General features: G+C 48.3%; 1 protein-coding gene across 2 annotated transcripts in view; it reads right to left on the bottom strand.

Annotated features, from left to right (window-relative positions):
* The window catches only part of RGL3 (ral guanine nucleotide dissociation stimulator like 3), a 78,764-nt gene that overhangs the window by 35,367 nt on the left and 24,931 nt on the right, over window positions 1-18,466 (bottom strand). For both annotated transcript variants that reach the window (XM_088473902.1, XM_088473903.1), the window contains 3 exons: window positions 8,622-8,687; window positions 6,604-6,800; window positions 1,883-1,957 (listed from right to left, as the gene is read on the bottom strand). In XM_088473902.1, coding sequence (XP_088330028.1) covers window positions 1,883-1,957; window positions 6,604-6,800; window positions 8,622-8,687 — 338 coding nt within the window. The remainder of the gene's footprint in view (window positions 1-1,882; window positions 1,958-6,603; window positions 6,801-8,621; window positions 8,688-18,466) is intronic.

Here is an 18,466-nt window from a genome sequence, read left to right as displayed (position 1 = left end):
AGTGACAAATTCACTCGCTCCGGGGCTCACTACAAACGGGGCTGCTGTCGATGTTGATCGACAGCTCGCCCCGTTTTGTAGACGGGGTGGGGTGGGGGGGGGGCGGACAAACGGAGGCGAAGGAACGCCCGCCGTTTGTAGGCGGCCCTACTGACATCACCAGTGATGTCAGTAGGGAGCTTCTTGCTCTGTTAGAGCAGGAAGCTACCTGGGGCTTGCGGTAGACGAGACCCTACCGCAAGGGTCTCGTCGCAAGCCCCGATGGTCGCGACCATCGCGACTATCACCTGGTCACTCGCTAAAGCTGTGGGTGGTCACCCACAGCTTAGCGAGCGGCCAGGTGGCCGGCTTTAAAACAAAAGCGGCCGCCCTCATTCAGAGCGAGCGCTCGCTTTTTGCAAGCGGCTCTGAATGAGGGCCTAAATGTATTAAAAGAGACACCTGTGTCTGTGTAATAATACCACAACAGCAGGCATTTTACTGTAAGATAAATACATGTTACAAGCTATAACAAACAAATCTGACAATTCAGCATAGCCACTCTGGAGGCCACATGGAGCCATTACCACAAAATGTATGAGGGACATTTATGGAAACTGTACTACTGGATACTGTATGGAAAAGCTGGGGTTGCCCTTAGCAACCAATAAAATTCTGCCATTTTTCTAGTACAACCCGGTTTATGGGTCTATAGGCTGTTTGGGGTGTGGCTAGGCGCTCTGGGGGTGCTGTCTCTGTGCATCAGTGTGATATAGTTTCCTGAGTGCATGCTGGGAACCGTAGTAAGGACTGCTCTCTTGGTAGCCATCTTGTGTGTACACACGTAGCGATCAGCCAGCGATACGATATTGCTGGCTGATCATCCTGCACCCTCCCTGGTGTGCTGGATGATCGATATCGATCATCCAGCACACCACCAACGACTATAGCGAGCTGCGATCAACGATCGCGGGTCCCTATAGTAACCTTCTCAATATCGAGCGAGTTGGCCTGCACGCACAGCCGATGGGCAATATCGCTATCGTCCATACGTCGCCGCACATCGCTGGTTGTTGGTGAGTTGGTAGGGACCAAAAAATGAACAATTTGAACAATAACGATATGAACAATATCGTTATCGTTAATTTGTATCACTACGTGTGTACGCACCATTAGTCTCGTTCCTAGTGCTGGAACAACATGGAGGACACAGACAGTGATTATGCTCCTTGAAGGGTGACCTGTGGGAGATGTTGCTTATTGAATTCACCAAGCTGACAGTCCTGGCTGTAAATAGCCATATACACACTCCTGTCCCTTACTGAATACTTTGGGGCCTATTTAATTAAGCGAAAGGTCTCGTGGCCTTTTTCTGCTCACATCTCTGGTAATTATGGTACATAATAATATTGTCTATATTGTCTCACTGACCGAGTACAGTAACTAATAGACCACTGCCAAGCCTACTGGATGACTCTGAGGAGAGGGGTCTATGGCCTTTCCCAGAGAGAAAGGCCAAAGTGTGGACTGGGCACTGGGTGGAATGAAGTCAACTTCCCTGGTCACTGTCCTGATCAACTAGTTGGGGAAACTGTGCCCAACATAGGGGCTTTGGAGGTGGACACCACTTGTAGGAAGAAGCGGATAATTCTACCTTTTCCAAATTGTTAGAAGGAAGATACAAGATCCAAATAGACAGTGTCCTGGTTGGGATAAAGGGGTGGTAATCCACAAGCTTTACGGTCCACATGGGGTAACCAGTGCTACCAGTACATCACTACACTGTTAAGCCTGTAAATTGCTGACATCATCATCATATATAGCGATATGGAGGTAAGATCTAGTTGGGAGGATGAAACCTGTGTTGGAGGAGGAGGAAGTGAACATGTAGCGTCACACTGACCTCTGAACGGACGCAGTGTCTGGAACAGGGCTGCCATGTTGTACAGGTTCCTTGTCACCGATTCTTTCCAGACACCTGTAAAAGAAACAGACACTCAGTGGGGGCTCAGTTATGAACACTGCATTAAAGTGCAAATTTTTCACTAAAACATAACAACCAATCAAAAATTAGCTTTCACTTGTCAACTGCAAGTTAACGAATGAAAGCAAGTGCACGATTGGCTGCCGTGGTTCAGTTAAAATTTACATGTTAATGCACTTTTAGTAAATGAATTCTAGAGTTTGGAAGAGTGTTAGACCTTGTATTTAGGGTGCTGGAAGAGCTTAAGCTGCTAATGTCGCTCCTCTCCCCATTCTTCCTGATTACTCTATCACCTCATTTTCCACGTTACTAATAATGGACATTGGGCCTGATTCACTACCTATTGCAATAGCGATTACGCACGAAGTCTCACTGCGATGGTATGCTAATCCATTGCAATCGCTATGCCGTCACAGCACTACATTAGGACGCCCACCTTACCTGAGTACCATCGCAGCCTCACGCACACTTGCAACAGCTCTGACCTTACTCAGAAATTCCTAACCTCATCGCACGCTATGAGTACTCAGGCTGCGTACGGCATCGCAGTGGATAATTTATGCATACCCATGCAACGGCGTCCAAGCGCACTGGCACACCTGCGTTTGGCCGACCGCCTGGGCACCTCCCATAAACGGCACTTTCTGTCAATCACTCCGCGATGGGTCTGTGTAGTCGCTGCGATCGCAGTCCTGATCGTGGTGGCTGGTTCGCGCATGCGCAGAATGAACAATCGGCCATTTGCGTGCGTAATCGCAGTTGCGATCGGTAGTGACTCAGGCCCATTGTCCTGTAATACCTCCTCACAGACAATCAATTCCCCAGTATTGGGTGCTTAGGGTAGTGTCACACAAGCAGAAGTGAGGGGAAAAAATAATCCAGTTGGGGTTTGCCAGACAAGATGGCTACACTCATAGAGGAGAAATGGGTCATAATGGAATCTGATGGAAGAAGTTGGATGTTATAGGTAGACGCATCAGTGCATCTGCTTTGGCAGAGCAGTGCAAAAACCCAAGCGGCGGAGATGGCGCCTTTTTCGGAGTGTAACCAGATTTGTACAAGGGAGCATGGCCATTTTCAATTTGCAACAACACTGGAATTTTAGGGACAAGTTCTGAGCTGCTAGCGCTTGGATCTTATAAAGGGACCCATTTGCCATTGGAGTAGCGATTTCCTAGGGACACTTTGCGCAAAGATAAAGAAGCTTCACACTCACAAAATTGCCGCGTGTCATAAAAGCGGAACTTATTACACCTCACTTTCATGATTCATTTATACCAGGAATGAGGATCAATAGGTGAAAAACTGAATGAGTTAAATATGTCTTGATGTCTTCTGAGAGCGGGGAGCACCATCTAGGTGACCTCTGTAAAACTAATGCGCTTCGTAGTTGAGGGCCTGAGTTTTGTATGTACATAGATTATAGTAGGCAGGAGACTGCAGAACGGAAATGCTGCCTGTTTAGCTGGAGAACTCTGGTATTTCTCAGCCAGTACGACACTACCTTGGACCGGTCTCTGAAGTCCTGCCCTGCTCCGATAGCAATAACTGGTAATATGCTGTACTGGGCTATGGACCTCATTCAGAGTCTCTCGCTAGATGCCATCACTCGCCCCCAGCATATGCAAACTTGTCAAAGTGACGCCACGGGAAGCGATCGCTCGCCAAGGCATAAGCACGCCCACCATGTCTTAGCGAGCGGCCAGCGTACGCCCAATCACACAGGCAGAGCCGCCCACCAGCACACGTCATCTCCAGGAAGTGTATTAAAACATTGGTGCATCGAGGACAATCGGAAGCGATCACAGCGCTTGTGGTTGCCTTACCCTACAACAAGCACTGCGAGGACTTCAGTGTAAAATAACGGCGTGTGACGTGTACTATGACGCTGCGTGTTAATTATGCACGCCTATAAAATGGTGTTGAAACACCCAGGCAGGCCTGCGTTCGCACTCCCCCGTTATTAGAGTCCCGCACCTCTTACCACCCACAAACGGCCTCTCCTGTCACTCATTCCACTGGGCTGTCTTTGCTGGGCGAGCGAGCAGCCTGCGATCGCACAGAGTAGTTTGCGCACGCGCAGAATGAAGCGTGTGCATGCGCAAACCATCGGGCCGCTTGCGAGCGCACAGCGCTAGCGAGAGACTCTGAATGAGATCCTATGTCCATACTGCATTGCAGTGACTCCATGCTGCCACTAGGGAGCAAGATGGAGGAGACACAGGTGGGTACTCCAGAAATCAAGGTAAAGTCTAGTCAAAGGGCCTGATTCAGAGCCGCTAGCTCGCGCTGTGAGCTCGCAAGCGGCCCGATGTTCTGTGTACGCGCATGCGCAGACTTCATTCTACACATGCATGAACTACACACTTCGATCGCACCCTTCTTGCTCGCCCAGCAAAGGCAGCCCTGGGTAATGAGTGACTGGAGAGGCCGTTTGTGGGTGGTAACAGGGGCAGGACACTAATAACGGGGGGTTGGTGATGCGAATGAAGGCGTGCCTGAGTGTTCTAACGCCGTTTTAGAGGCGTGCATAATTAACAGGCAGCGTCATAGTACACGTCACTTGCCTTTTTTTTACACTGATTTCCTCGCAATGCTTGTGGTAGGGTAAAGCAACCGCAAACACTGCGTTAGGATCCGATGGTGCTCGATGTACCAATTATTTAATACATTTGAGATGACGTGTGCTGGTGGGCGGCTCTGCCAGTGCGATTGGGCGTACGCTCAGACAAAGTGGCCGCTCGCTAAGATATGGTGGGCATGCTTATGCCTTGGCAAGCGTTCGCTTCCCGTGGCGTCACTTTGCCAAATTTGCATACGCATCCAGCGAGCGTACACAGATAGCGACTGGGTCTGAATCAGGCCCAAAGTCACTTGTGGAGAGATGCGATTTACTCAATTTACAGGTGGGTGGAGAATTTCAGTTATAAGATTGGTGGAAAATGGGCTGGCCATCATCCAGGACTGGCACAAAAATAAGGGCCTGTTTGACTAGAAACTCCAGGTCCTCTTTCCAAAGTTGGCACCTAACATGTTCTGAGGAGTGGCGTTGGGGAGTGATGCATCGGTGCTGCAGGACTCCTATCATAGTCCAGCGGTGATGTACACTACCAATGTGTTTAGTAAATCATGAGGCCCTTATTATATCGCGGATGCCAACTCTCTGTCGCCCCCTTCTGGCTTTTAAAGTCGAAGAGGGGCGGGGAGTAAAGACTGAGGGGTATATTTACAAAAGTGAGAGTTGTTAGAGATGTTGCCCATAGCAACCAATCAGATTCTAGCTATTATCTTCTAGAAGGTGCTAGTTAAATGTTATGTAGAATCTGATTGGTAGCTATGGGCAACATCTCCAAAAGCTAAGAGCGGACAAAGCTAAAATTGGGAGGGACAGTGGCTGTAAGATCAGAGGTGAACGCAGTGTCGATTTCGGACACAAGCTGCCGATGTTTTCGCATTGCACGTGCCCTGATGGTTACCACCGGGGGAGACGCAGAGCAAATTTGGAGACAGAGGCCGCGATTCAATTCAGCGCACTGTTAAGTCAGAGAATGTCGGTACTTGCGACTTAACCAAGGTGTTTAGTCGCGAGAACCGGCATTCTCCGACTAAAGTGCCAGACGCGAGGCTGTTAGTGCCGCGCTAAGCCTGAAAACAGTCGCACGGTCGGCACTTCTAGCCGGATTTCTCCTCGCACCCTGAGTGGGGGTGCAAGAAGAAATCTTTTAGTCGCGCTCAATTGAATATCCCCGGTAGGGAGCTCTTCATCATCGCTTTGAATTGAATCGCAGCCAGAGAGAGACAATTCCAGTGGACATGTCTAGGTGGTAACAGTTGGTTGGCTGGATAGACGCGGGCGTATAGTGACCAGCGACTTTTTACGCAATTGCACTGGTACCGGCGGCCATGATCCAATGGACAGTCTGAGCAACCATAGGGCAATCGATGTGCGTCCAACGGTGCGACATTTTACGAAACCCTTCGGCTGCAGCATTAGCATAAAGGCGCAGTCGCAGCTGCATTATCGCCCCCCTCTGACTCAGGAATGTACAAAGCCTTGGAGCAAGATAAAGTAGATGGCGATAAAGTGCCAACCAATCAGCTCCTTACTGTCACTTTACAGATTGTGTTTATAAAATGACAGTTAGGAGCTGATTGTTTGGTACTTTATCTCTCCCTAGGTGAGTGTAAATACGGGGAAATACGAGGTAATAGGAACAATTTAGGTAGAGGAGATTTCAATATAAATAATATCATTGGTGCAGACCGGTTCTTCAAGGCTTTCCAATGGTCATCTTTGCTTTCACACTTATTTCAGCCACTTTTGCCACATTCCACTCTTAAGAACCCTAGCAGTTCATGTTTTCCAGACCACCTCTTTTAAAATGTGTCAGTTAGTAATGAATGCACCAGTTAGGAAATCTGGAAAACATGCACTGTTAGGGGTCCCTGAGGACCCACTTTGGCCACCACTGATATAGATATGGACATAGACACAGCCCACCCAATAGAAAACAAGGAAGAAGTTGAAGACACGTTAAGTAGAGAAGGTAATATTGACCGGGAGGTATCTCAGGTCAGACAGGAAGGACACAAGACTACGGTCTGAGAGACACAGCCCAGAGGAGGGTGTGCTGCCCCACCTGTCCAGCAGCAGCTCCAGGACCTTTTCAGGTGAGGTAAAGGCACGGTGGGTACTCAGGAAGGTGGGCACATACCCAGGATCGCTTCCCTGAAACTCCACCAGGAGATTTTCCACCAGCTTCTCCAGAGTCCCGGCACGGATGCTGCGGACCTTACACGTCTTATAATGGACATAGCCAGGACACAAGGGGTTTACCTGGGGGTGAGGGGTAGCAGGTTATATGGTGGAAGAAAGGAGGAGAAGGGACGAGACTGGTGACAGAAGAGGGATAAAAGGGGTGGGATGCTCAGACTTGTCGGGGTACTACTGAGCCAATTAAAAAAAAGAAATAAATGAAATTGCAAATACAGAAAATGGAGGGGAAAAAAAACATTTTTCATCTAATGAAAACTTGTACAAATGTTTTACCTTCTTTATCATAAGCATTTGAAAGTCAAACGTTCACGGGAACAGTCTGACTGACAGAAAGTCTCAAAGAATTCATCTTTCCGATGATAAAACTTTCCCTACAGAGGCATATTTATCAAATAATAATAACAATATTTGCAGCATATCTCCAGAAAACATGTCTTTCTTGGCGTGTGCCCCTAAATATTAAGGATCCCCCGAATGTATGAAGGAGGGACCACAGCAGACATCTCCGATAATAACTGCAGAGCACAGTCCATTTCCGTCAGCAGCTGCAGCTATCAGATTTACCAAGCTCGGGAACACAAACGTCCCGAAGTTTGGCCCCAGCATGAAGATGGCGTTAGCCGCTGTATGGGTTATATAACGCAGATATTACCGGGAGCGTTTCTCCGGGAGCAGTCCACTCATTGGGGGAGATGTAAGAAACCAAGATGCGGTATAAGCACACGTTAGGTGCGCTGATACCGCTTCTCCCCGATGTATGATCGGGGGTCTGGGCGGTAAATGACAGGGGCGTTATGCACCCCTGTCATTATCGGCGCTGCTATCTACAAGATAGCAGCAACGCCGATAGCCTGGGCCATGTACGAATGGTCAGATCGCCTGACCGTTCGGCCTGCTGTAGCTGTCGTTATCGACAGCTACAGCCTGGCGCTGCCCTATCCCCAGAGCAGGGACAGCGCTGTCCCTGCTGCCGGCTCCGGGCTCTAGCAGGTAGAACCGGAGGGGGGAGTTAATGATCCCCCTCTCCGGCCGATGAGTTGTTCTTACATCTCATCGGTAGTGCTTCCTGCTTCGCCTCAGCGTTATAGCGGAACGTTAAGTGAAATTACCACTTCTTACACCTCGCAGGGACGGGATACTTTCGGAGTCCCTGTCCCTATGGGGAATTAATGGTACATCTGGGCGATCTGTAATTTGTTATTGCAGCCAATAGCGACAATAAAAGATTAACCACATCGGGTCTAAAAGATGATAATTAGTACTATGCGACAATATTCTAAGGGGCCTATTTATACATAAATATTAGTTGCGGGATATAGCCCCAAAAATGCAGCAATTAAGGATCCCCTGAATGTATCATGGAGGGATGGCAGCAGATCGCCAATATCTGTCCCGGTCCCTCCATCGCTGCTCTCTATGGGGGCTGCTAGGCTGTCGGAATTACCCAGCTCTGGATTGTGAACCATTCCAGGAGCTTGGCCCCGCCAGCTATGGCGTCAGCACATTGTAGGGTAAGGGCTACATTGGCAGAATTTATTGGGAAAGGGACCCATAGGATTTACAGCCATGGTAACCATTGTAGTGCGCAGTCTGGCTCAGATCTATTCCGTCACCATGGAAACAGGAGGCGCACAGTCTACCCCCCAGCAGTGTGTTCTATACATGCCCTGGGGCCATGCCTGGATTCTCACAGGTATACAGGTGACAGGTGTATGTATCACTGGTCGGAGCAATGATTGATCCACAAGACGTGTAACTATTGCTGAGGGCCGGTGTAAGTAACACATCACTAAAGTATGGCAGAAAATACAAACAAAATGATTTGGCTTCAACTCTTTAATTGTCGCATCCCAAACAGAGCACACCCCATGGTATGAGTACCTGTAAAGTAGGGGCGGGCAATAAGCGGCCCTCCAGCTGCTGATGAACTATATATCCCAGCATGCCCTGCAAGAGTTTTAACATGTCAAAATAACAGATCGTAGGTCGTGAAAGAAAAAAGAAATGGAATGGTAACTCTATATAGGGAAACACGTATATAAATAAGGAGAGAGAGAGAGAGAGAGAGAGAGAGAGAGAATGAAAAATTAGGAAGTGAAAGGGGAGAAGAGAGGGGAGATAGACTAGAGAGAGAGAAGGAGAGAGAGAGGAAGAGTGAGATGGAAGTTATTAAGAGAGTTGGATGGAAGGAGACAGGGGCATGGGAGAATGAGATGGGAGAATGTGAGCGAGAGGGCGGGAGCATGATAGAGAGAAAAGGGGGGGAGACTGAGGGTCCTATATAACAAATATTGCAGACAAGCCCCAGAGAGTTACATTCTTTATAGCTCTTTTTTTCATAGCAATTTGGAATTTACTTTCTGGGCAATGTAACATTGCTGTCACACCAGGACATGGACTCCAAAAAGAGCCTGTCCCAGGGAAGGCAATCGCTTCCAGCTTCAGACCCGGCTCAGCAGTGATTACCAGAGTGAAAACCAAAGGGTCCCTCTCCTAAAAAAAATTGAGAACATCGTGGGGCCTATTCAATAACAATAATGGGTCCGTTACACATGCAGAATTGCTAGTTACAATTTTCAGTAATGGGCCCAATCATCCATTAGGGGCCCGAAGGAGCCACTTAATATTCAGCAACCTTCCAAAACTGAAAGTTTCGGATCAGCCGTCCCTGCATCGGAGCAATATTGAATTACTTCAGTAGCTAAGCATTCACCGACGCAACTCGCCGCGGGTTGGACACTTAATTATCGGGGACCAGTATGGCTTGGCAAATAGAGCTTATTCACAGTCATAAGGGGAGAGAGTGAGGGAGAGGGGGACAGAGGGGGGGAGAGGGGGAGAGAGGGGGACAGAGGGAGGGAGAGGGGGAGAGAGTGAGGGAGAGGGGGACAGAGGGAGGGAGAGGGGGAGAGAGTGAGGGAGAGGGGGACAGAGGGAGGGAGAGGGGGAGAGAGTGAGGGAGAGGGAGACAGAGGGAGGGAGAGGGGGAGAGAGGGAGGGAGAGGGGGAGAAACTGATAGAGATGTACAGAAAGTGGCGGAAAGAAAGGGGGGAGGGCTGGAGAGAGAGGAGAGAGAAGTACAGATAAAGAGGGAGCGAATGAGAATGACAGCAATAGGGATAAAAGGGAGGAAGAGAGGGAGGAAGATGTGGAGAGTGCGGTTATGGAAGTATTGATAAAGAACAGGACAGGACGATCAGGTTAGCAGTAATCTAGGTGGAGTGAAGCCATGTTATATGCAGACATGAGCACAAATATAGCTGGAAGGAGAGGGGGAGCTCATATGGAGGTAGGTACAGGTTACACATAAGTTGTTATGAAGAAAGTTGTGGCCATCCTTCTGCTCCCCCCACTGTGATCCGGTGAGAAAGTGTTACCGGGTTCCGGCCCTCGGCTCATGTGTGCCGGTTCAGCGCTGCGGATTCTCAGCTGGCTCCCGACCTGTATTAGGGGTCTATTTGCTAAGCAGTGTTAGGAGACAGAGTGAAAAGTGATAAGAAAGTGATAAGGTACCAGCCAATCCGCTCCCAACTGTCATTTTTCAAACACAGCCTGTGAGATGACAGTTGGGAGCTGATTGGTTGGCACTTATCACTTTGTCTCCTAACACTGCTTAGTAAATAGACCCCTTAGACATCTATCCCCATTGGGAGGCAGTTTGCATCACATGTGCATGGTGGGAACAGTAACACGCCACTTTAGGGACCACTCTACAGGATTAGCCTGGTTTATGTCTTACACAAATAAGGAGAGTGAGGGGACAATAAGTTTATTACATGTATCACTTTCACGTATGGGAATGTCTTCATTTCATTGCTTGAAGTGCGCCAAGGAATACGCTATTCTGCGGTGCAACTTCACGGTGCAAAATACGCCACATTAACACGATTAACTACGTTCCATTTACTCCGGAATGGGCAATATTAGGGATTATTAATCCAGATCTCTGAATTACAAAAGCAGGGAAAAAACTCTTGCTAGCGCTTAGTGCTGCAGGGAGGAAGACTATTTTGCAGGGGTGGATTGCTGCAGACCCCTTCCCCCCCCCCCAAATACCCTTGTTTCTCAATAAACTTAGGCCCTCATTCAGAGCCGCTCGTTAGCGGCAGTACGCTCGTTCCGAGCGATGTTTGCACATCTGCGCATGCGTACGCTTTTTAGTACGCATGCGCGAACCAGTCAGTGCGGCCGAAAATCCTTTGTACGCTATATAGCGAGTGCCTGCTATTTTGAGTGACAGAATGAGGCGTATGTGGGTGGTAACAGGGGAAGGTGCTTGAAAATGGGGAGTGGAGATCCGAACGCAGGCGTGCTTAAAGGTCAAAACGGGCGTTTTATGGGTGTGTATATTTAAAACAGCAGCGTCATTGACCACGTCACTGGGTTATTTTATAGCCAGAACTGCACGCAAATTTGTGGTAGCAAACACCAACCACAAGAATAGCGAGCAGTTCATACGCTGGTCGATGTACTCGATTAATCTAATAAATAGCGGACATGACGTAGGATGCGTGCGGCCAGGGGGCGTTTTTAACAAATAAACGAGCGTATGTTTTGCTCGTTCGTTCAGACTTAGAGGTGTGAACAGACTGCAATGTGCGTACGGATCATTTGAATAGCCACCCCTTGTTTTTAAACGAACGACCGCAAATAGCGTCCGGCTCTGAATGAGGGCCTTAATTTCCTATTTAGGATGGATTGGATATAAATGCTTTTGTTTAGGGATATGAGAGCAGAAAGATTATTCATGTCTTACGTAAACACCCTGGGCCTATCCATTTAACGATGTCGCTGAGGTGAGGGTACCGCACTGAAAGACGTTCATTGAACGTCTTCAGTGCAGAGGCCCAACCTCCCTATCTATTAACATGCCGAACCTGACGACCGTCGTCAGGTTGACCGACATGTTCGATAGATAGTCGGGGTTGGCAAGGACCCAGCGTGCACGCGCATCGCTGGTCCTTGCCGGCTATCCACTTGCAGACGTTCTGCGTGATCCGACCATAACCTCCTGGTTTTGGTCACATCGTGCAGAAAGTCAGCAAATGGATAGGCCCCTTAAGACTACAAGTCCACCACAGTCTTAAAAATTCAACGTGGTATTTAACCAGACTAGCAGCGCGGGACCAACAAATTTCATTAGATTAATTAGTGGGGTGTTGGTGGGTCTTTCATCTGGGGTTCCGTATTGATACTTTATTTTGGTTAATGGAATCGTGGCCAAGATCACTATTTCCTTGTTATTAATATTTACGGTTGTATGTATTCAGGGCCTGATTCAGACCCGGACGCTATGCGGCGCTCGCATTGAGCGATTTTTCGCAATCCGCGCATGCGTATGAGTCGCAATGCACGTGCGCGAACCAGTCAGTGCGATGGGAAAGTGCTCGCCCGTAGACCGCAGTCGGGCAGCTATTTTGAATGACAGTGCCGTTTGTGGGTGGTAACAGGGGAAGGTGCTTGACAATGGGGGTGTGGATGTGCGAACGCAGGCGTACCCGACCGTCAGAACGGCGTTTAACGGGTGTGCATAATTAGCAAAGTAGCGTCATTACACACGTGACTAGGTTGTGTTTTAGCCCGAACTGCTCACAATGTTGTGGTGGGAAAAGGCTTCCCCAAGCGCTGCGAGCAGCTCCGATGGCTCTCGATGTTCCCGATTAATCTTACACCTGCCGGAGATGACATGTGTTGCGAGTGGCAAAGGGGCGTCTTTATACAGGTGCGAACGCATAGTGTGGCCGCTCGCTATTACTTAGTGGGCGGCTTTACGCGACGCAGTGCGAGCGCATGATTTAAACAGCCGGCCCCTTTTAGCCAGCGGGCGGACGCAAATAGCGTCCGGGTCTGAATCAGGCCCTCAGTTCACAATTCACTGATATTGTGTTTGTTTGCTGTAAAACAATGATGCATTGCATTCACAATCTATTGTTATTTTTGACAGTGTTTCTTTGAATTGTACTGAAGATATATCAGTGGCTGTGAACTTTGGCCCTCATTCAGAGCCGCTCGTTAGCGGCAGTACGCTCGTTCCGAGCGATGTTTGCACATCTGCGCATGCGTACGGTTTTTAGTACGCATGCGCGAACCAGTCAGTGCGGCCGAAAATCGTTGGTACGCAATATAGCGAGGGCTTGCTATTTTGAGTTACAGAATGAGGCGTATGTGGGTGGTAACAGGGGAAGGTGCTTGAAAATGGGGAGTGGAGATCCGAACGCAGGCGTGCTTAAAGGTCAAAACGGGCGTTTTATGGGTGTGTATATTTAAAACAGCAGCGTCATTGACCACGTCACTGGGTTATTTTATAGCCAGAACTGCACGCAAATTTGTGGTAGCAAACACCAACCACAAGAATAGCGAGCAGTTCATACGCTGGTCGATGTACTCGATTAATCTAATAAATAGCGGACATGACGTATGGTGCGAGCGGCCAGGGGGCGTTTTTAACAAATAAACGAGCGTATGTTTTGTACGCTCGTTCAGACTTAGAGGTGTGAACAGACTGCAATGTGCGTACGGATCATTTGAATAGCCACCCCTTGTTTTTAAACGAACGACCACAAATAGCGAACGGCTCTGAATCAGGCCCTTTGCTTGAAAAATGTTTCAATGTATTTCAATAAAAATTGTTTGAAAAAAACACTATATAGGACGAGACCTGGAGATTCTTGCTTGGAACGGGATTCATGAACTGACCGGTTCACTGTGTATATGTCCTGAGATGGTGATAAATAGGACTGTTATCGCAGCGGTACGAGTAATGCCGCAATACTTTTCAATAGACTTCTAAAGGCGTGACAATGCTATTGCCAGCGATAAATTGGGCAAAGTGAAAAATAAGCCCTGTCATGGGTGAAATGTCCCCTCAGTCACCAGTTACCCCCCCTTCCCCACTGCACGACTGAGACCAAACTGGGCATAGACCTGTCCCTTCAATAATCGGCCCAACAACTGGAAGTGACGCTACCGATAATGACGGAGAGGCGAAAACTAAGAAAGAGTAGGATTCAGGGGTGACTTACATTTTACATCTTCCAAAGCCATATTTTGTGCTCCCCCATAATCTTGTAGGGCCATACCTCTTGCTCTCCCATAATCTCGTAGGGCCATACCTCTTGCTCCCCCATAATCTTGTAGGGCCATACCTCTTGCTCCCCCATAATCTTGTAGGGCCATACCTCTTGCTCCCCCATAATCTTGTAGGGCCATACCTCTTGCTCCCCCATAATCTTGTAGGGCCATACCTCTTGCTCCCCCATAATCTCGTAGGGCCATACCTCTTGCTCCCCCATAATCTTGTAGGGCCATACCTCTTGCTCCCCCATAATCTCGTAGGGCCATACCTCTTGCTCCCCCATAATCTCGTAGGGCCATACCTCTTATTCCTTCCAGACCCCACTTTACCTCATTTAAAGGAAAAATAAATCGAGCCACAGCGCATTATACATTAATCAGCTGCATATTTAATGTATGAAAAAAAAATGTAACACAAACAAATTCAAATATCAAGAAAGAATTTTGCGTTTTTTTTTTCTCTCCATAAAACGTTATGATTTACGCAGATTTCTGTGCCAGGTTTTGGAAAAGTCAGCAGCGAAACCCACCCAAAATAATGCGTCTGACTTCAGATGCGGGAAAACTCCTGTGTACTCCTATTTATTCTGTATCGGTTTTCCCACTGGTTAGTTTTGCTCAAGCCCTCGGCCAGTCACAGAATAAAAATGACGAATACCGGGGTACAGTCAGGATATGCTTGAATAGTAAAGGGGGGCAGGCAGGACACAGATAAGGAGCAGCAGGGTATAGGCAAGAAGTATGTGAAGAATAAGGGGGTACAGACAGGACACAGATGAGGAACAGCCAGGTATAGGCAGGAAGTATATGAAGAATAAGGGGGTACTGACAGGATACAGATGAGGAGCAGCCAGGTATAGGCAGGAAGTATATGAAGAATAAGGGGGTACAGGCAGGACACAGATGAGGAACAGCCAGGTATAGGCAGGAAGTATATGAAGAATAAGGGGGTACAGGCAGGACACAGATGAGGAACAGCCAGGTATAGGCAGGAAGTATATGAAGAATAAGGGGGTATAGACAGGACACAGATGAGGAGCAGCAGGGTATAGGCAGGAAGTATATGAAGAATAAGGGGGTACAGGCAGGACACAGATGAGGAACAGCCAGGTATAGGCAGGAAGTATGTGAAGAATAAGGGGGTACAGACAGGACACAGATGAGGAACAGCCAGGTATAGGCAAGAAGTATATGAAGAATAAGGGGGTACAGACAGGATACAGATGAGGAGCAGAAGGGTATAGGCAAGAAGTATATGAAGAATAAGGGGGTACAGACAGGATACAGATGAGGAGCAGAAGGGTATAGGCAGGAAGTATATGAAGAATAAGGGGGTACAGACAGGACACAGCTGAGGAGCAGCAGGGTATAGGCAGGAAGTATATGAAGAATGAGGGGGTACAGACAGGACACAGATGAGGAGCAGCAGGGTATAGGCAGGAAGTATATGAAGAATAAGGGGGTACAGACAGGACACAGCTGTGGAACAGCAGGGTATAGGCAGGAAGTATATGAAGAATAAGGGGGTACAGACAGGACACAGCTGAGGAGCAGCAGGGTATAGGCAGGAAGAATAAGGGGGTACAGACAGGACACAGATGAGGAGCAGCAGGGTACAGGCAGGAAAATAAGGGGGGGGGGTACAGGCAGGACACAGATGAGGAGCAGCAGGGTATAGGCAGGAAGTATATGAAGAATAAGGGGGTACAGACAGGACACAGATGAGGAACAACAGGGTATAGGCAGGAAGTATGTGAAGAATAAGGGGTACAGACAGGACACAGCTGAGGAGCAGCAGGGTATAGGCAGGAAGTATATGAAGAATAAGGGGGTACAGAAAGGACACAGCTGAGAAGCAGCAGGGTATAGGCAGGAAGTATTTGAAGAATAAGGGGGTACAGACAGGACACAGCTGAAGAGCAGCAGGGTATAGGCAGGAAGAATAAGGGGGTACAGACAGGACACAGATGAGGAGCAGCAGGGTACAGGCAGGAAAATAAGGGGGGGGTACAGGCAGGACACAGATGAGGAGCAGCAGGGTATAGGCAGGAAGTATATGAAGAATAAGGGGGTACAGACAGGACACAGATGAGGAACAACAGGGTATAGGCAGGAAGTATATGAAGAATAAGGGGTACAGACAGGACACAGATGAGGAGCAGCAGGGTATAGGCAGTAAGTATATGAAGAATAAGGGGGTACCCACAGGACACAGCTGAGGAGCAGCAGGGTATAGGCAGGAAGTATATGAAGAATAAGGGGGTACAGAAAGGACACAGCTGAGGAGCAGCAGGGTATAGGCAGGAAGTATATGAAGAATAAGGGGGTACAAACAGGACACAGATGAGGAGCAGCAGGGTATAGGCAGGAAGTATATGAAGAATAAGGAGGTACAGACAGGACACAGATGAGGAACAGCCAGGTATAGGCAGGAAGTATATGAAGAATAAGGGGGTACAGGCAGGACACAGATGAGGAGCAGCCAGGTATAGGCAGGAAGTATATAAAGAATAAGGGGGTACAGACAGGACACAGATGAGGAACAGCAGGGTACAGGCAGGAAAATAAGGGGGGGGGGTACAGGCAGGACACAGATGAGGAGCAGCAGGGTATAGGCAGGAAGTATATAAAGAATAAGGGGGTACAGACAGGACACAGATGAGGAACAACAGGGTATAGGCAGGAAGTATATGAAGAATAAGGGGGTACAGGCAGGACACAGATGAGGAGCAGAAGGGTATAGGCAGGAAGTATATGAAGAATAAGGGGGTACAGGCAGGAAGTATATGAAGAATAAGGGGTACAGACAGGACACAGATGAGGAGCAGCCAGGTATAGGCAGGAAGTATATGAAGTATAAGGGGGTACAGGCAGGACACAGATGAGGAGCAGAAGGGTAAAGGCAGGAAGTATATGAAGAATAAGGGGGTACAGGCAGGAAGTATATGAAGAATAAGGGGGTACAGGCAGGGCACAGATGAGGAGCAGCAGGGTATAGACAGGAAGTATATGAAGAATAAGGGGGTACAGGCAGGACACAGATGAGGAGCAGCAGGGTATAGGCAGGAAGTATATGAAGAATAAGGGGGTACAGACAGGACACAGATGAGGAGCAGCAGGGTATAGGCAGGAAGTATATGAAGAATAAGGGGGTACAGGCAGGACACAGATGAGGAACAGCCAGGTATAGGCAGGAAGTATATGAGGAATAAGGGGGTACAGACAGGACAGATGAGGAGCAGCAGGGTATAGGCAGGAAGTATGTGAAGAATAAGGGGGTACAGACAGGACACAGATGAGGAACAGCCAGGTATAGGCAAGAAGTATATGAAGAATAAGGGGGTACAGACAGGATACAGATGAGGAGCAGCAGGGTATAGGCAAGAAGTATATGAAGAATAAGGGGGTACAGACAGGATACAGATGAGGAGCAGAAGGGTATAGGCAGGAAGTATATGAAGAATAAGGGGGTACAGACAGGACACAGCTGAGGAGCAGCAGGGTATAGGCAGGAAGTATATGAAGAATAAGGGGGTACAGACAGGACACAGCTGAGGAGCAGAAGGGTATAGGCAGGAAGTATATGAAGAATAAGGGGGTACAGACAGGACACAGATGAGGAACAACAGGGTATAGGCAGGAAGTATATGAAGAATAAGGGGTACAGACAGGACACAGATGAGGAGCAGCAGGGTATAGGCAGGAAGAATATGAAGAATAAGGGGGTACACACAGGACACAGCTGAGGAGCAGAAGGGTATAGGCAGGAAAATAAGGGGGGGTACAGGCAGGACACAGATGAGGAGCAGCAGGGTATAGGCAGGAGCCAGGAAGTATATAAAGAATAAGGGGGTACAGACAGGACACAGATGAGGAACGACAGGGTATAGGCAGGAAGTATATGAAGAATAAGGGGGTACAGGCAGGACACAGATGAGGAGCAGCCAGGTATAGGGAGGAAGTATATGAAGTATAAGGGGGTACAGGCAGGGCACAGTAGTGGAAATGAAGTATATGAATAATAAGGGGGTACAGGCAGGAAGTATATGAAGAATAAGGGGGGTACAGAAAGGACACAGCTGAGAGCAGCAGGGTATAGGCAGGAAGTATCATGAAGAATAAGGGGGTACAGACAGGACACAGCTGAGGAGCAGCAGGGTATAGGCAGGAAGTATATGAAGAATAAGGGGGTACAGACAGGACACAGCTGAGGTGCAGCAGGGTATAGGCAGGAAGTATATGAAGAATAAGGGGGAACAGACAGGACACAGATGAGGAACAGCAGGGTACAGGCTGGAAAATAAGGGGGGGTACAGGCAGGACACAGATGAGGAGCAGCCAGGTATAGGCAAGAAGTATATGAAGTATAAGGGGGTACAGGCAGGGCACAGTAGTGGAAATGAAGTAAATGAAGAATAAGGGGGTACAGACAGGACACAGATGAGGAGCAGAAGGGTATAGGCAGGAAGTATATGAAGAATAAGGGGGTACAGGCAGGGCACAGTAGTGGAAATTAAGTATATGAAGAATAAGGGGGTACAGACAGGACACAGATGAGGAACAGCCAGGTATAGGCAAGAAGTATATGAAGAATAAGGGGGTACAGGCAGGAAGTATATGAAGAATAAGGGGGTACAGGCAGGGCACAGAT

This window comes from Taudactylus pleione, unplaced genomic scaffold, assembly GCF_031769625.1.
Source record: "Taudactylus pleione unplaced genomic scaffold, aTauple2 ptg000145l, whole genome shotgun sequence".
In the NCBI taxonomy this organism is placed as follows: domain Eukaryota; kingdom Metazoa; phylum Chordata; class Amphibia; order Anura; family Myobatrachidae; genus Taudactylus; species Taudactylus pleione.
This window is presented reverse-complemented; position numbering and strand designations above follow the sequence as displayed.